Source organism: Cottoperca gobio, chromosome 6 (assembly GCF_900634415.1).
Source record: "Cottoperca gobio chromosome 6, fCotGob3.1, whole genome shotgun sequence".
Lineage (NCBI taxonomy): Eukaryota > Metazoa > Chordata > Actinopteri > Perciformes > Bovichtidae > Cottoperca > Cottoperca gobio.
Genome location: NC_041360.1, coordinates 14606785 through 14627530, shown reverse-complemented (window position 1 = coordinate 14627530; position 20746 = coordinate 14606785). Strand labels below are relative to the sequence as shown.

Here is a 20746-nt window from a genome sequence, read left to right as displayed (position 1 = left end):
TAGTTGTACTATTATCTCTCCTCGTCCTTTTAACGACATCTCTGCTGACATCCAGTGGTCATGTCCAATCACAGCAGTACAAACACAACAAGTCTGTTCATCCATGTTAATCTTTTTTTGCTATTGTTCATGTTATTATGTCAACACAATGACATGAAAAACTAAAGTGCCGTGTCTCGTCCTCTCAATTCGCTTCTCCAAACGTTGCTTGAAATTCCATCTTTAAACCTAAAAATATGATCTGAGAAGTGCTTATCCGCTAAACTCTCTGTCAGGAACACAGACTGCAATATTCAACCTTTCCCTGAGGCAAACTTTACACTTCTACTCCCCCTGCTTTTCTCTGACAATGGAAACCACTTAAAAGCGTGCGCTAACCAAAACATTTCTCATGGAGCCAGACGAAAGCCAGCTTTCATCGCAGGAGCCCTGAAGATATGTGCAGACACACTCATTTAAGTGTGTGTCTGTGTGAGTGTGCCTATGCATGCTGGGACAAGTTTGAGAAAGGATGTGGGTTAATCTTCAGAAGGTGAACAGCCAACATTTGATAGGTAATCCCTTGTCAGTCCCCATTAGTAGTTACATGTCACTGATTGAACAAATCCAACAGGCGCAAGCTTTGTAGCCAAAGTACTCGTACTCTTTTAACAATTCTAACCTATACAATACACTGAGATAAACATGTTTTTATAATTATATGATACAAGCTGCTAATAATAATAAGACCTGATTTACTGAAGAAAATTACATTTCCTGTTATGGTCACAGCGACTACAGCTTGAACTACAGCTGACTGACAATCTGACCCTTCAACTTTGAATTGCATGACAAATGTTTATGAAGGTCAAGTGTCTTTGTACCAGACAAAGCTCTTACATTTTCTTGTGACCGCTGTCTCTAACCTCACTGTGAGGTTCTTGCCAGCTCTAATCTGATTGGCTCAGTCATAGTCCCTTAGCAGGTTAGCCCCGCCCTCAGGCTTTAGCCTCTGAGCTGACGTTGATCCCAGGATACACACCATAAGGTGCCGTTTGGTTTTAAATCTATGCGGGGGGATCAGTGTGTGTTGGGGTGTGTGTGTGGCCAGTGTTATCTATTGTTGTATCTATTGTTTATACCTAAAAGCCTCAGCTTGCCTTTTTGAGTGGCGTTTAGTAGCTTTTCAGGGCTTTGGGAAACAGTGATGCTGCTTCCATCCCATGTAAGGAGGATATGGAGACTGACAGACAAGCCGCAGAGGATTTGACAAAAACAGGTCAGTCAGCTGAACAACAGCATAGGCAGTCTGTGTTCATATCCCTGATAACTCAGTTGAGTATGTTTATTTACCTCGCTTTTGCAGCAGACTTGTTGTTTCAGTAGGATGTGGCCCCAAAATCCTGCTAAACCCCCTTACCTCCCCCCACCTCATTTAAACACTTGCATAAACAAACATGCCAGTGCACCCAGGGACTCACAAGAGCAGGATAGAGATGAATCACACATCTTGATTTACTGGAAATACAACTTAAGTTGAACTTTGTTGTGAAGAAATATGACAAGTTTCCAAGCAGACGTCTGTACGGCAGATATACTGCTAAGAATTCATTGTTACTCTATAACTCTTCTCTACATTTGTATAGAATACAAGCTCTAGAAAGCCACAAATGCAGGAAGAATATAAGTCAGAGGGTCTACACTAAGTATTGTCAGGTCAGGAAAAACACAAAGAGAAAAAGAGCAGAGGGATAATAGTGGACTAAATTGGGCCAGTTAGCTCTTTGAGACTAGGGAAAGTCACGCACAAACACACTTTAAGTGGATTTGGGGGGATTATAGGACAGAGTGAGTGTGTGTATGCTTGTATTTGTAAATTAAGAGAGGGTCTTAACCTAATGATGCTTCTTAAGACTCATTCATAAAGAAGGTGAAACTGTGTTAGGTAATCGTGTTTGTTGTTTCTCTCTCTTCACTCAGAAATAACTGGTCCCTGAGGCCTGACTGAGCCCCAGAATGGCCCTCATTGAACTGAAATGGAGTTTGTTTCAGGCCAAGGCTGTCTGCTCACTGCTGGTCCTCCTGTGTCCGCGCACAGCTACAGGTACAACCACGTCACATTTGTTCATATCAGAGTTCGGTTTATGGCCAGAATGAATGGGTTTCTTACACTCTGCCTATGTGTTTGCATTGACACAGGAATGTCAGGGTGGGGTGGATGTTTAGATGGTCAGGATGTATTCACAACAATCAGAGAAAACAGCCATTCGGGAGAACTTGTTGTTGAGCTCATGGCTGAGACCACAATGGAGGGGGTTCACTGGAGCCTGGCTGGAAACGATGCTGATTGGTTTTTCTTGGATGAAACAAGCATCCGGCTAAACACATCAGCGGACAAGGTCCTCGACCGAGAGGTAACTGAGCTGGGCTATGTGAGTGTTTGAGCTATCTCATAATAAGGAAGCCATGAATGTAATGCAAGATCAAAGATTTAAGATGTGCAATTCAATTTACCGAGGCTGTAGGAATAGTAATAGTGTTGGGCCGCAATGACGATTTTGTTTCTAAGTTTAGAGTAAACTATCAGAGATTGAACCTTTCAGCCTTGTCCTTGGAACAAACACAATCTCTCTCACCGTCATCCTTGTCCCAGCCAGCAGAGTTACATCATGGCAGCTCTTAAAGGGTCAACCAGATTAGCAATTGCTCTCTTTTTCTGTCTCTCAATTGATCTACTTCTATCACTTTATCTAGACTAAAAACCATTTAGTACAGCTACAATCTTTCAACATTGCATCTTCATCAAGTAGGCTATACTTAACTTTAGTGACCAAGAGGGTCCATATGTAGGATTGTGTATTTAAACACAATTTGTTCAAGAGCATCAATTTCTCCCACTAGAAATGCTTTCTTCCCAAAGCACTTGATAAACTATTAGGATATGCATTTCTTACGCTGTAGAAACCATAAAAGGAAAATATAAAGTTTTTAGTAAAAGAACAAGGAATGCATTAGGTGTGTTATGTGCCCTAATATTTATATACTTGTTGGTGTACTTTCATGATTTATCGATGATTAACATCAAGTAAGAGAAACTGCATGCTACAATATTATATTTTTCTACACTTATATGACATCAAGTTAGGCAAATGTAGGTAAAAAAATAAAACATGTATCGAGTAGGCAAACGTGAGAATACACAACAAATACTAAAGACTATGAAGCTGTTTTTTTCTTTCTTTTTATAAATAAAAGAATGTGCTTTTAATGTGGAATTAAGCAGTAGAAATTAAGACTTTTTCTGTCTCAATGTCTTGGCAGTATAGCCTGTTCACATAGTTACCCTTTTGGATATCATGATTTGGTACTAGTCTCTCTTTAGTATATGTCTCTCTGTTCTCCCATCTCTCAGGCTCAGGGCCCTGTCCTAATGGCTGAGTTGTCCTGTTATGAGGACGACACACTTCAGGTACACATTGTCCCCTTCGTCTTACCCATAATTCTTCAGTGAGTCATCCTACATTCAAACCTCTAAGCGTCTTTTTTTGCTGTTGTTGTAGAGTGTGTACAGGATCATGGTGGAGATTCTCAATGAGAATGATAATTCCCCTGTGTTTGCAGAAAACACTGTCAAGTCTCTTAATATCAGTGAGGTATGACATGCTCATAAACACATGCATGCATACACAACACATACGAGGTTGAAGTGCTAAAAGGTTTCTCTGTGTTTTCCAGCTGACTCCAGTGAATACTGTGGTGTTTAAGGTCCAGGCCACGGATGCCGATAACGACAAGATCATTTACTTCATCGACCAGGCATCAGTGGGTTATACTCTTTTACTCTTAACACTCTTAGATAAAAGAAAGCAAAACCACCACCACAAAAAGCACTATTGCTAATGTGTTTGTGTGTGTCCTGCAGCCTGATGCAGAGTACTTCAAGGTTGATCTTCCCAACAGTGGAGAGGTGATCCTGTCCAAGCCTCTTGACTATGAGACCAAAACCATGCTTACTGTCACCATCCATGCCTCAGTAAGCTATATACATTTGAACTGTTTTAGAGTAAATGTATCCGCACGTTTATCGAAATTAAATCCCTTTCTACAGTTTCAATCATCCTTCCCTAGAAAATAAAGCAAAGATTTGATTCCCTGATGCTCCTGACGATTACTATTAGAGAAGATTAACCATAGTCCAGTTAATGCATTCATTCATTTCTTCATCAAACTTGACCAATGTAATGTAATAAATCTTGACATGTCATCATCTCAGGAAATGAACACTGCTGAGCACTTCAATACCAGCGCCAACTTCATCATCACCGTCGTAGATGGAGACGACCAGTACCCACAGTTCCTGCCATGCATGCTGCTTTTCCAGGATGAGACCAGTCACATCTGCACCAGCCCTGTGTACACAGTCAATGTCACAGAGGGGGAAGAGGTTGGTTGCTAAGCCCTACCTCAATCACACCACACACATATTATCGATGTTAAAGAATTATCCACTAAGTTGATATTGATGAACATAACATTCACGCTACAGTTAGCTGTTTAGCTAGTGGTTGTGTTTTGCACATCACGCAGATTCAAAAACCAAGGATTAGGACCAACAAATGTTTGTAATCTTGCAGGACGTTGTGTTGGACTTCTCTCCTGGTCCAATTCATGCAGTAGATGGAGACAGAGGACTCAGCTCTCCACTCAGTTATGTCATTATTTCAGGTACCATAGACAACAATGCAAGTTATATTTTAAAATGTGCTAACAGGTGTACATCTGTAACTGTGTTTGTGTTCATGCTAGGAGACGATGATGGGCGTTTCCTGATGGACAGAGAAACGGGGGTTGTTAAACTGATTCGGGGGGTTGGAGACAGTCTAACAACTCCAGAGCTGCATCTACATGTCATGGTAAGACTCACATACTTGAAATGAAATCGCCTCTGCAGTCACACTACGTCTTAATACCAATCTCACTGCTCTGTTTTTCTGTCTTTTTTTGTCTTGCACCCAGGCATATCAGGACGACTGACCCCAGGAAGTATTCTATTGCTACAGTGTTGGTCCAAGTTCTGGCAGTGAACCAGTTTCATCCAGAGTTTGAAATAGCTGAATACAAAGGCTTTGTAACTGCCACAAAGAGCCCTGCCTCTCTGGTCAATACCTATGGCAGCAAAGCACTGATGTTACACGTACAAGATCAAGACTTTAACCATGTACGCACTTTCTCCACCCACTATGACATATGCACTCACAGTGCAACGCTGCTCAGAGCAGTTCTTTGTGTGATTTATATGGTCACCATTCACCACCTTTTTCTCCACAAATTGACAGGGTTTCAATCCCAAGATCCACTTCACCTTCCGTCCTACATCTAATCACACAGACAACTACCAAATCACACATGAGGGTCTTCTGATTGCCAGGGCCAATCAGCTCAAACCAAAACAGAAACACGTTCTTGAGGTGAGCCTCAGTGAAATCCTAGTGTTATCATTTGATTTGTCCAGTTGCAGCAACTAAAACCTCTTACTAGTCTACTGCTCCATCCTTCAGTGAAGTCAATTCATCGTATTGCACAACCTCTTTGTCTTTCATCCATATCTCATAATAAATAAAGACATAAATATGATGGTGATGATGTGATAAAAACTCAAAGAACTTTGCAGGTAACCGCTACAGACCAGGAGTCGGGTGATGCCACCTTTGCTACTGTGGTGGTGGAGGTGTTATCTGAAGGACAATCAAGTAAGTTCACACTCTTACACAATGGCATCCACTACTGATTGCTGATGAGACTGAACACATGTATCTGTTTGTCTGTGTACACTGCAGTCCCTCATAGTCCACTGGGAGATGACCGTGTGATCGGCTGCACTCTGGGCAAAGCGTTTTTTCTGAGCATGGTGTTCATGGCTGTACTTGGGTGCATTCTGTTTTCGGTGATGTGGATGAAGAAGAAACATAAGGGAACGAGGAACCCGCTGCAGAGAGGCTGTGTGGCCCAGGGCAAACACCCCAATGTGGTGAGATCATTAAGCTCTATAATCTAGATTCATAATTACCCAGATTTGGTGGTCAGTAGTTTGTGTTTCTGAAATATTTTGTCCTGCATATTCTCCCACAGAGCTTACGGTGGTTCCAACTGGTGAGTTATTTATTTACTATTGAAGCTTATATTCATCCTTGTCCTATATTTCCTGTCCTTTTCCTTAATAAACTTGTTATAGTACTCTAGTCATGATCTCCATTTCACGATTACTTATCTTATTAGTTATGTCTGAACTGTCCAAATCCTACTAAAAGTAAATGGAATTGACAAAACAATGCTCAGCGCGAGGTCCAACATATGTGCTGTTTCCAAAGCTTTTGACCACATCTCCTCAGTTGCCATGAAGATGATTTAGTTGTTTTTACGTGACCTAAGTATGGAATATCACATTAAAACTCTATTCGCCGATTAATGACACAAGATGTGGTTGAAAGCTTCGGAAGCAACAAATAAGTGGGACCTCGTTTTGAGAATGTTCTTGCCAAACTGCTGTTTCAAAAGATACCTTTAATTTCAAGATCATACAGTATTTCAACATGTGAGGCACCTCATAAGTCTGGGGAAAAAATGACTCACATTGTAATTGATTCACTCACTAAATATTAGACTGGTTGTTAATAGGCCTGGCAAGCTCCACACATGTTGCTAAACTGGAATCATTCGCTCAATTCTTCTCTGCGATACAATGCTGGTTTTCTTTTTCCGCTGTGGTTGCTCTCTAGGCGAGTCACCGTAGCGCCATGCAGCACACAGAGGAAGTACCACACAACAATGAAGAATATGGGACCTGCAATCCTTCCTTCAGCTTCTCAGATAATCCTGGCATCTACACCCACCAAGACCTCCCCTCCTGCCGGGGGCCCGTTCCACCCAGAACGACCGCTGCACTCGACACCAGCTTCATCCCCACTGAAACTGCTCTCAGCCCTGTGATCTTCAATAACAATGTTTTTACACCACCCAAAAGGTCGTCTAGTTTGCCAACCTTTAACTCAGCCGCTGTGGATGTGAGCCCCACACATATGGCTCAAGATGCTGCTCCAAGTGAAGAAAACCTCAGCTCCCCCACTGATATGTCCCTTGACCTTACCGAGGCCCTACCTAACACTAGTTCTGAACCTACAACCCCTGATGCCACTACCTCTCCACCCTTCACCTGTCCTGATTCACAGACTACACAAACAAACACCAGCGATGACCCTGCTGACCCTGTTACCAGCCCCTCCTCTCAATCCAGTGTTCCATTCAGTCATACCCGAATTGCTTCAGCAGAAATAGACAAACCCTTCCGCAAGCCTCGTGTGAAGACACCCCCATATTCACCTTTACTGTCTTCACCCCTCCCCAAGCAGACGAGCACGCCCCCGCCCACCCCAGAGCATACACCTTTAAAAGCCAAGCTTGATAGCATAGATAGGTCTCCCCTTGATACACCTCCAGTAACACCAGAGTGTACAGCCATGACTCTAAGCACAGAGGTAGACCAACCGTCCACATCGCTGGACCAAACAGAGCACTCAGAGTACCCAGGTGGGGCTGCAGACGCTGGTAGTCCGTCTCAGGACAGGAGGCCCTTGACAAACTTGGGAAACACGCAGGACGGACATGGGGCGGGGGACGTTGATGATGATGGATTTGAGGTAAATAAAGAAGCAGACAAGAACAGCGAGGATGACGATGAGTTGGAGTCAGATGAAGAAGAGCTGCTGAGAGTGATGGCTCGTTGTAATCCCATTTTTATCACATTTAGTAAGTGATGTCACTATAATATTGCGGGACTGAGTGTGACAGTGCGGACGACAGAGAATGGAAGAGGTTAGGTGAAGATGGATGACAGCGGACACGTCATCGATAAAAGAAGACATGCATCATTTCACACACTGTATACTGTATATGTAAACATAAACATTTAATAACACTCAATTATAAGACATAATGTTGATCCATTTCAACCATATAGTTAGCCTAGATAACAGGAACAGTAAAAAGAAGAGCCTGAATCAGTAATGAATCAAATATATTGTCTGTGAATCTTTACAAATAATAATGATATTGTGTTTTTTTTATTAAAGGTAAATCCACATAAAATGAAAACTGCTGCACTTTTCTCAATGGGATTAAAGTTCCATGCAGGCAGAATTTCTGACCAATGTCATCACATTTATCTTTTAAATAGCTGCCGAGTACTACTGTATGTTCAAAACCTTCACATCGTGCACAGCTTTTACTTGAATTGTTTGTTGTGCCTACTCTACAAGCTGCCTCAGTTTTTTTAGATTGGCCTACCAAAGCAGAGGAGTGGGTTTACGTACTGTACTAGTGATATTTTATGAGTAGGTTAAAATAGCCAATAGTTGTTTTATTATGGGGAGATTAGGGGGCTCTCCTCAAACAGATGTCGAGAGGAAAAGGTTTGAAACAACAGCCCAGAGATCAGTGGGTCAACAGCTTGAAGGAAAGCAGGAAACGGAGCATTTCCTAAAAAGGAAGAAAGCTGGGAAAAACAGGGACTCTAATGCAACACAGACAATTTTCAACTTCCACATAATCATTTTAAAAGTATTTATTAGGAATGTGAACCTTTGTTTTTAATCGGAGGTAGCAACAATGTGTATTGTATTGCACTACGCATTGGTACATAGGTTTCTTATAACAGCTTGGCTACAGTTTGATAGCCTAATACTTGTAATAGCAGCTGCCAACACCCCCAACAACTAGTACTAAAAGTCAAAAGAACACAGCAGACTAAAAACTCCAATTTTATTTGTTTTTATTGAGATATTCTTCTCAAATCACAAAAACTGGATCTGATTGTTAGAGTGCTCGGTTTGCAGACCAACAACATATTTACAGTAAAGTCACTAGTGAAAGGGTGGTCGCTGCAGTGAGCCTGTAAAAAAAACATTATCATATACATTATAGTATACCATAAAAATTCTCAACAGTGGTTATAAATGGTGATAGTGATAATACAAGCTTAACAAATAAATTTAGGAGGAGGAAGTGTTTGAAGGGGAAAAAAAGCATTTTTTTATCATATCGCTTACAAAAAAAGGACAGTTTTTTGCATGGCACAAAAATGAGTTCAGTTGAATTCAACAAAACATAACATCAAACAAAAAGGGGAAGTCAATCATAAAGAATACAAGTCATATATGTACACACAGATTCACACGCATACACTATTGAGGTGATGAGAAAAAAAGAAAAGGAGGCAGCTTCGAGGACAAAGCATCCATCAGTCCTTAAATCATAAATTCTTGATTCCTTCAACTAACACGCAGCTCGTGTTAGCATGGATGCTTTGGGGACCAGTATAGCAAACACAGCATGGTCCCAATTGATGACTGTATTGCACTAGTCCAAATAGTCTTCATCGTCACTGGAATCTAACATTCACTCCTCGTTCCAAACACCCTATACCATTTTATAATCAATAAAGACAAAGTATAAGTGAATCAGTAACTAGAGTTTTCAGTTTGAGCCTGACTGCATGGATTAGACGGGAGGAGTAGACCAAATTGTAGAATTCAGCTTTACTCCTCAGTCCAGTGCTTTGCAAAAAGAAATGGTACAATGAACTATTCTGTATACTGCAAATCTAAACTTGTTCTATTAGGGTTTTGTAACAAAACATGGCTATTTCATAAAATGATTCTTTCAAAAGAGAAACAAATTGTCATCCAACACTGTTTGTCCTTCGCCTGACCTGGAAAAGGGAAGAGTAGTGTGTGGAAGCAGAGCAAAGGCGTGCGATATATCCCAATCTAACACACAACTGAGCATGAGGACACACTGATAGTGTGTAATGTAAGTGTGTGTACAATGGGACACATTCAAAAAATCAAATAAATTATTGTCCGTGGCGTTGGATTAGGCGAGCTCATCTTGTTTTAATTACTCCTTCCACTGTCGGAGGAGTAAGATGAACAGAGAGTCTTTGGAGGCATGTGGATGTTAGAACTCGTCGTGTCGAGTCAGAGCCTCTCCGAAGTCGGTCGCCTGGCTGCCCACGAACAGGTCGTACTTATCCACGATTTCTGCCTTTGTCAGACGGCCATCCTGAAGGAGGGAGAGTACCATGCATGATAAGCCTTGTGTATTCGTGTCAGCAGTACACAAAGAGTACGTTTTAAAAACGGTTACCAAGATATACTTCATGTTGTTGTAATGTGTTCCCGTATGGATTTGGTATGTCTTGCACGATCTGCACTTACGTCACCGGTTGCGGTTAATATACAAGATGTCTTTTCTCATTTAATTACAAAATAATCCCACGGCTACAATACAAGCCGAGATGAAAGCCAGTATCTCTTGCATTTATCACGCTTTGTTACAGCTATAATTAAGTCAGATCCTCATTTACAATGTCTGACCAAAACCAAAATGAAAAAGAAAATGCACAAAACTAACCTGGCTAACAATACTTTGTTTACATTACACGCCTGGGACAGAAAGACATGAAGTGTCACTGGATGGCTTTATAATCTTAATAATAAAAACAACAACCCCATTATTTTTTGTATACATGTCTAAATCTGGTGAAATTTGAAATAATTCACAAATTCTACAGTACGTACTTTGTCTGCATCTGACTCGTAGACCAGATGCTTGGCCTCGGCGTCAGCATGGTCGTAGTCACTGGGCAGGATCCAGTCTCGGGTCTCCTCCTTGTCCATCTTTCCGTCTTTGTTTTTGTCTCTGAATTCAGTAAACTGTTCCCTCTCTGTCTTCACCCACTCAGGTTCTGTGGAGTCTCCCTCCTGGTTGTACATGTCACCTGGAGCACAGAAAGATGGCGTTGATGTTATTGCAATACTTCTTTGTACAAGTACTTGCAGTATTTTCTGTGGCAGATTTGACCCAACAGGTTGATTTCATAAGGGCTTATTTACCCATACTCACTATTTCTTACACTTTTTAATGTTGTATTCTCTATATTTCCACCAATAACAACCTGAAATTGAGTGGTAAAATTTGAAAATGGGTTTTAAGAACTCACCTATGTACTCGTCTAAATCAATTAAGCCATCTCCATTCTTGTCAATGTCTTCCATAGTTTCCTATAAGAAAAAAAGAGATCACAGGGCATTGAGATGGGATGTAAAACAGTGTAAGTGTCATCATTAAGTCAGATATTAGGGGTTTAGTGATTAAATTGCATCCACTATTGGTGGATGTGATATACGCTTGTATATGGTTCTGTTGTTAAACTTTGTTTTGTATTTATGTGAAACGGTGTACATCTTGGGACGCAAGACAAATTTTCTGAAAAAAATATTCTGATAATATATTGAAATCAATCAATATCACACCTGTGTGTTTGTCACTCACCAACACTACAATGTCTTTCATGTGGTCGTACTCCTCAGGGTGAAGGAAGGCTGTAAACTCCTCCTTGTTGGCTTTCAGGTCGTTGTCTTGGTCGGCCATTTTGAATCTCCTCTCATCGCGATCCATCATCTGCTTGTAGCTGAAGCCATCATCGGGGTCGGGATCATCTGCAAGTCAGAGGTCACAACTTGGTCAAGTATGTGCAAATGTGGCAAATCACATTTGTGTCTGTGTCCATGCAGTACACAGGTAATACTTCAGGGATACATTAAGTGTATAAAAAGAAGATAGTCTGCAGCCCTACCAAGAATGTATCCATAAGTGGCATTCTTGTACTCCTCCCAGGACACCACTTCATCCCCATTGAGGTCATGACTCTTCCACTGTCGATCCACATCATCGTAGATCCACCTCTTCTGAGCGTGCTTAATCCACCTCTTCATCTCCTCAGCTGTCACATAGCCATCCTTATCCTCATCTATACGTTCGACCAACATGCTGTAGAGAAATGAAAGAAATTTGGCAAACAATCGGCTTGTTTCCTCATAGACATCTAGTGGTGCGTCACCTCAGGTGAACTTAACTGCTCCTTGAGGATAAACTAGGTCATTACCACAGTGACTTCTCATATTCACAGTATTTCAAGAACAGATTCACACAATCTACTTGGCATGTATTCTTACCCGAGCCTCTCCTTGCTCTCCTCTGGTGTGAGCTGGTCAAAGGTCTTGGCCTCCTCTTGTCCCAGAAAGGCTTCATGGTCATAGTCAAAGTTCTCTATATCATCATGATCTCGGTTGCTGAGGGGTTCATCGTGGTGAATACGCTCCTTCTTCTCTGTGGGTTTACTGGTGGCGTAAACCACACAGAGAGCAAAGCACATAACAAGTGGTCGCAGCTCCATCCTGCGTATGTGCAAACGTTGTCTGGACGAGGTAAAAAGAAGACACCAAAAAGCGATGATTACTGTGTTCAAACATTCTGGTAAAAACCTTTGTATTGCATGCCTATCTTATAGGGCTGTCCTTCACTAAAGACATTCCTAGTGGACTAACACTCAGAAGATTTTGTCAACTAATTAATTAGTTGATTTAATCTGCAGATCTGTAACACTTAGTTTCTCAACAGAGAATCATGTGACCACTTTAAACTTTGTGTTTACCAGAGCTCCACTAATAAAAATCTTAGTCGATTAAGACAAAAACGATCAATTAGGCGACTAATTGACAAAGAGGGGGCAGCCCTAATATCTTAGTTTGTCTTGCACTTTTCTGAAAGTATTCATCACAGCTTTTAACTTAGGCTACTCAACTCTGCACATGCCAGTTTAGTGTATGACTCAGCCTACAAATACTCAGACTATGAGAGTTGAATTGCTAGGATAATCTGTTCAAGATGATGCAACCTGGTATGTTGTAGACGTTGACGACAACTATATTGTATTACATTACATTTGTCATTTAGCAGCGCGACTTACCCCTGGAGCAACTTAAGGTTATTCATAAACATGTGTAAATTATTTAACTTGACAACCTGAATTTGGAATCATAGCTTAAACATGCAATCTAAAACAACAGCCCTGCAATTCAATCATATCTTCATAGAATAATTAATGTTATGGTTATGGTTATGGTCAAGCTGTTTTAGAGAGGTGTTGATTCACAAGACAATATTCAGAAATCCCCTGCAAGCAGCCTTAGTTTTTATGAGGTGACTATTCCGGTATAATCACCATAATAGCAGGAAATCCAACGCAGTATTCGGAGGGTGGGAAATATATTATTTTAATTGTACTATCCTCTAGCTAAAAGACGTTCAACGTTAACTTCACTGCTGTCGTGTGACACAGCACAGTATTCTCACTTTTGCACCTCTCGACACGTTACATCTTGCCATCGTCTTTGTATTATGGGTAATAGCAAAGCCTGTATATACATCTTTATAACAACAGTCTATGGTCAGTAGCAAAGGTTTGTGAGCATTATTTCTAATTAGTGACCGTTACCACTCAAAATCAGAGGTGAGGGACTAATATTAGACTGGCTAACCTAGCGTACCGTTAGTTTTACCTGCTGAACTGCAATTTCACTCGTCCAATGGAAATAAAAAGCAATAAATAAGCAACTATGTAATTGTCTGTATTGAGTCGTTCTAAACAATAGCTTTATGAGAGACACATTTGAGTAACATTTTGTATTTTAAACCAAAATCTATCAAGAGAACTCACCGGTGTCTTGAGGGAAGTTCGTCGATTGAGTTTAAGACCCTCCCCTCGGAAACACACCCTTGCACTTCCTGTGCTAAAACGCCAGCCGACCAATCAGGCGCCAAGAAGGCGAGTGCGATGTCGCTCGCTCACTGGTCCACTTCAAGGGAACATCGGTGATTGGATTGGCCGAGAACCGCCACGTCCTCAAAGTCAACAAAACTTCGTTCATTCATAAAACAAACCCCACAGTGTATGGGACAGGTAAGTTCCACATCAGCAGCCCCAAACCAGCACTTTACATTTATTAACTGTTTTACAAACGGTTTACACCTCTGTATATACATATGTATTACTTCTCATTATGCATATTCATTAAATACATTTATGTTTACATTCTGTTTATTCATTTGAAATACTGTCTACCACAAACTTATATATTTTAGCCCTATAATTCAACGTTCACTATTTTATGTTTTAGATTCTCATTTTGTTTGTATTCTCTTTATTATACATACATTCTCATTAATTTGTTTCATTTTTGTGTGTTGTAATGATTTATGGTGCCTGTTTACATTTTCTTTTATTCTTTTCAATTACTATCAACATAATTGTGTGGCATAATAAAGTATATATCTATCTTTCCATTGAGCATTGTTGGAGGGCATGAGATCCAAGATTTCAACAACTGCTTGTCTATAATTGTTGCATATGGTAATAAAGTCTAAAATCACTTTTTCAGTTTATATGAATAAAAGGTAAACACCATAAACTGCAGTAGAAATGTAATCTAATTAATTAGTTAACAGTTCTCAAAAACTAAAACTAAAAAGGGATTTTGCCTGATTGACCTTTGCTTTGAATTAAAATGCAAAATCAACACACACTTTACTTTCTTGTTCTTTTCTTGTTCGTAGGACTAATAAAGGATTTCTGATTCTCTGGTATAAATTCCACAAAACAACATAAAAAACAACACAAGAACTCAAAAAAATACAAAGCCTTTATTTCTTTTGGCTTTAACGTCTTAAATCAATAGTAATAGTAGTTCTGATAAAACACATGTATCACAAATCAGAAAACTAGGGTCTTTATACTCTCCTCACCTCTTTTTAATGTATAAATTACATATTTCTGTACTAAAACATTGCAGCTCAAGCAGATGTATCTCCCTCTGCTGGTTAAACACTCATCATGATCAGTAGAAACAGAAATAGATGATATCAGAGAATCACAATGACAGGACTTCCTGCTGCTAAGTTGAGGTCTCGGGACATTTTTCTGAGACTGCCCTTCCCAAGACCCTTCGTATGTACATTACATTTGTAAAAGCCTGTTTTCCCTTCAGGGTGCAATTTAACAGTATTTATATTGTGCATCAAATATTAAATTCACTTATTTCGAGGTTTAGTGAAGAAGAGGCATTACATGTTTCTGGAAAGCATTATGACACAAGATTTACAGTAACACTGACACTTTTAGCATTGCTATACTGTAGAAAAACTGTTTTTGACATGGAGTCCCTCAGATACTCAAACTTGTCGAATGTCTCTAAACTTGAATATGGAGATCATAATATAGCAAAGGCTCAATGTCTCAGCCGACTGCAGAGTCTTCCAAACCTGTGTTGTCCATCTGTTTGTTGGCCTTTTCTTCTTGATTGGACTGACATGGTGTTTCCATCTGTTCACCACTATCACCGCTTCCTACGGGGACAACAAAAAAAGCCAAATTCAGGTTTTTAACAATGTTATGAAAAGTCGATTCTTTGTAAAGATGCTAAATATTAAAAAGTAGTTGTGTCAAGCATAGTATAAAAAATATGTGTAACAAAAGACCAATTATATTAACTGTATTAAAATTAACTGATTTTGCACCATGGTGGGTTTAGCGGTTCTGGCTGACCTGTGCTGGTTTCACCCTCTTTCTTCTCAACGAGGAAGATTCGCTGCATCATCAGTTTCTTCACGGTGTGGCACATATACTTGAGCTCTGGACTACTGTCTGCTTTTGCTGGAGACAAAATGGACAATAAACAAGAGGAAAGAAAGCACACCTGAAACACAACAATTGAGAATATGTGGAGAGCCTTACCTTTCTGTGGTCCCTCCTCAAACAGTACACAAGTTCCCAAAGCATCTATGAAGAGCAAAGGACATTTTTAAAAATCTGTTATTAGGAGTTCATAGAAGCTCTTTTGTACTGAAAAAAATAGTCAGCACCTCTATGACTAATCATGCCTATTAAAAATGTGCCTCTATTTTCAGGCATTGTATTCCAAAACAATATATTAGTAATGCTCTTGACTATGATTATCAGACTTTTGATGCTGCAGTTTCGACCATTCGTCATTACTGAAACCACAAAAGTAATTCAAAGTGGTGACATCATTTCAGGTTAGAAAAACTCTTTGGAGGTGGTGTTAAAAAGACACATTTCCAACATGACAACTTGCTTTAAGAAGAGGGAGAGGAGGAGAGAGCAATTCATTTGTCAACAGCAGGCACACATACAATAAACCACACAAGTAGTCTGTATGTTTTTTCTTTAGATTCTAGAGCTTTAATCTTACCTTCAGTATTGCCCTGCAAACACATATTGTCCGACCTGCATCATGGGCTTCTCACTGTCAATATCCTGAAAGCACACGGACAACACATATTTGGTGACTGCTGCAGTGAGAGACCTACATGGATATTGTTGTCATGCATGGTGACCGGGCTACTTCTCCACTAAGCATTCATATCCGATACTCACCAGTATCTTACATGTGCCTCGACACTTGGACAGGAAGTCATTGTTGATTATACCAGAGAGCTCCACCACAACAAGCTGCTCCTAAACATGCGAAAAGACAAACTATATTATAGAAATCTACAATTAAAGAGTGCCCTTTCCAACAATGAAAAGAGCATAGAAGAGAAACAATAATGTCGTTAGAATATAGTTAACATTGTCGGTCTTTCACAATATTTTGGTCTGAAATGAATGAATTGTCTCAGGGAGTAACACTGTTAAAACACGCTAAAAACCCAAACCAGTATTTGGTATGAGGTTTTTCCCCGAAACTCTAAACTCTAACTCTAAAGTAAACATAATAACTAATTAAAATTGAAACGGGTGTAATTTCTATCCTATCAGTACTAAGTTAACTAACATGTAACCACATGTAGCTAATGTTGCTATCGTTAGTAACGTTACGCTGGTGGTATTTCTTACCTCCTCCTCCCATTCATCTTCCATGTTGAAAGACCTGCAATAAAGAGGAGTTACTACAATTAACGTAAACACTATGTTCCTTTTGTTTTATATCCCATCCTTTTAAATAAACAAAATTTATTTGACAACTTCCGCAAATGTACGGTGCCCGAGAAGCCCTCTGTGTTTTTCTTCTTCAGACTACGAGGTGTTTTTTCCGCTTGGCATATTTACAGTTACGGGCCCCGAACAACGAGGGGCGCTGTTGTTCAGTTTTTGTGGCATGTTTTGTTGCAAAGCCATTTAATGTGAAAAGTGGAAATAGAATGAATAACAATTAAATCTCTACCCATCCCTCCCTCCCCCCACCCCCACCTATCCAGCTATCTATCCACCTACATATTATCTATCTATCTATCTATCTATCTATCTATCTATCTATCTATCTATCTATCTATCTATCTATCTATCTATCTATCTATCTATCTATCTATCTATCTATCTATCTGTCTAGTCTGTCTGTCTGTCTGTCTGTCTATCTATCTATCTATCTATCTATCTATCTATCTATCTATCTATCTATCTATCTATCTATCTATCTATCTATCTATCTATCTATCTATCTGTCTGTCTGTTCATTCTACTTATGGTTAAGTATGATTGGATCTAAATATTGGCTACCTGTAGGTTGACTCATCCACATCTAACATTAATGTTATTAATGTTCTCCTGCAGGAGGCCATAGCGGAGGTGATGAGATGAGATGAGATGCAATGAGACGATGCACTTTATTGATCCCCAAGGAGAAATTCATCTGTCAAAGGCAAAGGCAACAAAAAACTAAAACAAGCTCACACATCAAACATATCCAAAACAAAAGAAGAAACAGGAGGCCAGATTAGAAACACGACTAAATCATAATCAAAGTGCACAATAAGGAAACAATATTAAGCACAACACCAAAACCATTTTGGTGATATGAACACACATGTGGGGGAACCATATTTTTTATATTTTATTTTGCAAGGACTGTAGTTATTGCACTGATGTGAATTTGGAGGTCTTTGTAACATGACATGGAGGTAGGACAGTGCCTGAGCAAACCTATTCCTGACACACACACTCACACACACACACACACACACACACACATGCACACGTACACGCACACGCACACACGCACACATGAAAGGCAAAAATATCAAGTCTGTTATAACAAATATATTTCTATCATTATGGTAGCAAGTAAAATTGAAAATAATAAATAACTTAATCAATAAAAAAAAGGTAATGGACATATTATATCGTTTACAAACTAAAGATGTTTTGTGATTCATCAACACGGTGTTATCTATTTTATTACGTTAGGTGAAGAATTCTCCAGTATTTCATTTGTGAACGCCATTGAATTTTGGCAAACAATATCATTTTTAATCAAACAAATGTTATATTGCAAGTTTCGGGTGAGCAAGGTTTAAAGCCAGGCAATTCCTCTCCAATAGAAAAATGAAGCCGATGACTGGTGACATGCTTTGAAATCATTTATCATTCAGTTGTCTTGATTTAGTTTTTACATTTTTGGCCTCAAAATGCTTGACTGGACTTAATTTAGCCTTATATTGTTATGTGAAGGTATTGTACCAGAATGTAGATTTGATATATATAAAACATTTGATATATTGAATTATAATAAGCATTTAATAGTGCTGATAATAATAATAATAATGATGCATATCCATCCTGATAGTATATATCTCTTTTCGTTTGCAGCCCTCTACAAAGGGGTCAGAGATCAGGGTCAGCTGATTCATTATCTTGCACAGGACTTCTGAAGTGGAGACGTTTTTTTCTCACCGAGCGATAAACAGGACAGTTGTGATAAATGGAAGATGTAATAAATAAGTGAAGATCTACTAAATCAACCATCAACTATGCTAGTGACTCTTACACATATGTGTTATTCAGAAAATGTTCTGGAACATTTTTGCATTGTGTTTTTGGAGACAGCCATGAATTCTCTTCCACAGACAACATGTTGATAGACTGATGGAGTGAATTGCAGTAAAACTGAATCTGTTTAACTTGTGGTATGAAAAAATCAATAAATTGGTGCTGGGACAGTTACTGTACTGTCCTTAGATTTAGACAATGGAGTCTTGGAAATACAGGGGGGTTTAATACGTAGATATATTTTTGCTCCTGGTTGTTCAGATATCTGCATTTTCTATGAATGAATGTGGTGGAAACCGTACACAGCAGATGCAATGCAAAAAAGAGCCAAGTGTAAAAACATACAGGCTTCCTGCACCAACATTGATATTATATTATATTATATCTATAAGGATACGGGAAAGGAAAATATCACAATATTTAATCCATCCAGGTGCCGTAGAGCAAGGCAGGTGATCGTTGTGGAGTCGCTCGGAGGCCGACGGTATTTGTAAATACCTGCATAAATGTAATGCAGGTTGGCGCTGAATGAACCCCACCCTTACAGAGAGAGAAAACGTATTTTGAATCAGAATCAGGCAAACCAAATTAAAGGGGGTGCAAATCCCCCATGTGCCTTCTCCCTCCCCATTTCTGGCCTATCATTTATCTTTGGACCATGGTGGGGTTGTCATGTCGACCAGTCCACAAGTTACTATGACAACGGCTCAAGGGGAAGCACTTGCTAGGGAGGTTATTGCCTCCTTGGGGAAGTAAGAAGGAGAGGGGGAATGTGAGCAGAGACAAAGATACGGGGACTTATAGACACCGAAATGGCTTAAATGAAGGGAGAGGTCAAGTTGGAGTATGTTAGCTGTAAGTGTGTTTGTGTGTGTATGGCCTACTATAAAGGTCAGTTTACAGTGGACACAGTGTGTAAATCAGAGTTGCCCCATTCAAGCTTTGGAGTACAAAGTTTTCTCCCTGCTGGACGAGGCCTCTCCTGTACATGATGTATGACGATTCCTGCTCAGTGCCATACCCTGGGGCAGACAGGGGCGGGGGCAAGGGAGGGTGTGACATTAAGGACCCTCCAAGGTGTCAGATGGGTCCCCAGCTTCCCCCACATTTTGTCATATAAATGTCATAAAGACAAGTTTGGAGTTGGGGAGCTTTTGGCTCTGCTTCTGCCTGGGGGGTATCATGGTGGTTAATTGCCCCATTAGCACTGACAGGGTAAATTGGTGGAAGGGCTAACTATATATTACAGTGAAAACAACAACCTCTGGCATACACCTAAGGGCATGGTGCGTTTTACAGTACGGCCTGTGCATGTTTGAGTGTGTGTGTGTGTGTGTGTGTGTGTGTGTGTGTGTGTGTGTGTGTGTGTAAATTGTAAATTTGCACTCATATAAGAGGTTTAATATCGGTAGAATATTAGAATTCTATATTTATCACTACGGAAATGAACTCGCAGTGTCAGTCAGGTAGAGCGTATCCTCTCATATCTGTGCTGGGCTTTTTTAAGGCGTATACCCAAGGAGAATTATTCTATTGTATTCTGTAAAAATGTGACATTATGTGAGGACGGCTGTGAAAGCACTGCATTTCTGTGTAAATTATTTGTAAACCACAAACATACAGTCTTTGACACATTGATCGCATGTGAAGGTAGAGATCAAATGTGTGTGTGTTCGCCTGCTTTTTTATTGTTTTAAATGGGGGAAAAAATGTAATTGCAAATTTCAAATGGAAATTTACACCAAGAGCCATCGATGCAAATAATATGAAGGACCATTTGAAAGCTTTTTTATTATTCATCACAGAACTACAGAACTTAGTGTAAACTTTAAGTTAATTTGTTTATGATGATAAATAAATATAAGAACATTTAAAAATGTTTTAACAGATCTTCTTTTACATAAGAGAAGCAAAAATGTGATATGCTATACATACACCACAGTATTAAAAATAAGGATAAACAGATAAACAGCAGATCTCCATATTTCTTTAGTTTAAATGAACATTTTTACTCTTTTTTTTAAT

The 20746-nt window shown here is 39.6% G+C and overlaps 4 protein-coding genes across 6 annotated transcripts; 2 read left to right on the top strand and 2 right to left on the bottom strand.

Annotated features, from left to right (window-relative positions):
- Positions 1-1995: 1995 nt before the first annotated feature.
- Positions 1996-4809, top strand: LOC115009388 (cadherin-related family member 5-like). The gene is made up of 9 exons (XM_029433345.1): positions 1996-2083; positions 2179-2393; positions 3392-3448; positions 3540-3632; positions 3715-3801; positions 3902-4012; positions 4253-4423; positions 4614-4691; positions 4786-4809. Exons 1-9 carry the CDS (start codon positions 1996-1998, stop codon positions 4807-4809), a joined length of 924 nt encoding a protein of 307 aa, XP_029289205.1.
- A 911-nt stretch (positions 4810-5720) lies between these two features.
- LOC115010067 (cell surface glycoprotein 1-like) lies at positions 5721-8072 on the top strand. Its single transcript, XM_029434461.1, has 3 exons — positions 5721-6007; positions 6109-6129; positions 6756-8072. Exons 1-3 carry the CDS (start codon positions 5774-5776, stop codon positions 7788-7790), a joined length of 1290 nt encoding a protein of 429 aa, XP_029290321.1. The 5' UTR covers positions 5721-5773; the 3' UTR covers positions 7791-8072.
- Positions 8073-8779: 707 nt separating this feature from the next.
- Positions 8780-13720, bottom strand: calub (calumenin b). Of its 3 annotated transcripts, none has more exons than XM_029434673.1 (7): positions 13595-13720; positions 12051-12293; positions 11672-11865; positions 11368-11534; positions 11036-11096; positions 10614-10813; positions 8780-10095 (listed from the first exon to the last, which is right to left on the bottom strand). In XM_029434673.1, the coding sequence occupies exons 2-7, from the start codon at positions 12269-12271 to the stop codon at positions 9991-9993; spliced, it is 948 nt and encodes a 315-aa protein (XP_029290533.1). In that variant the 5' UTR covers positions 12272-12293; positions 13595-13720; the 3' UTR covers positions 8780-9990. The 3 variants fall into 3 exon arrangements, with proteins under 3 accessions (XP_029290533.1, XP_029290534.1, XP_029290535.1); XM_029434674.1 differs by lacking the exon at positions 13595-13720 and adding an exon at positions 13437-13584; XM_029434675.1 differs by lacking the exon at positions 13595-13720 and adding an exon at positions 13425-13580.
- Positions 13721-14558: 838 nt separating this feature from the next.
- Positions 14559-17529, bottom strand: gtf3c6 (general transcription factor IIIC, polypeptide 6, alpha). Its single transcript, XM_029432949.1, has 7 exons — positions 17453-17529; positions 16793-16826; positions 16331-16411; positions 16152-16210; positions 15668-15717; positions 15479-15586; positions 14559-15279 (listed from the first exon to the last, which is right to left on the bottom strand). The coding sequence occupies exons 1-7, from the start codon at positions 17512-17514 to the stop codon at positions 15170-15172; spliced, it is 504 nt and encodes a 167-aa protein (XP_029288809.1). The 5' UTR covers positions 17515-17529; the 3' UTR covers positions 14559-15169.
- Between the last annotated feature and the right edge of the window lie 3217 nt (positions 17530-20746).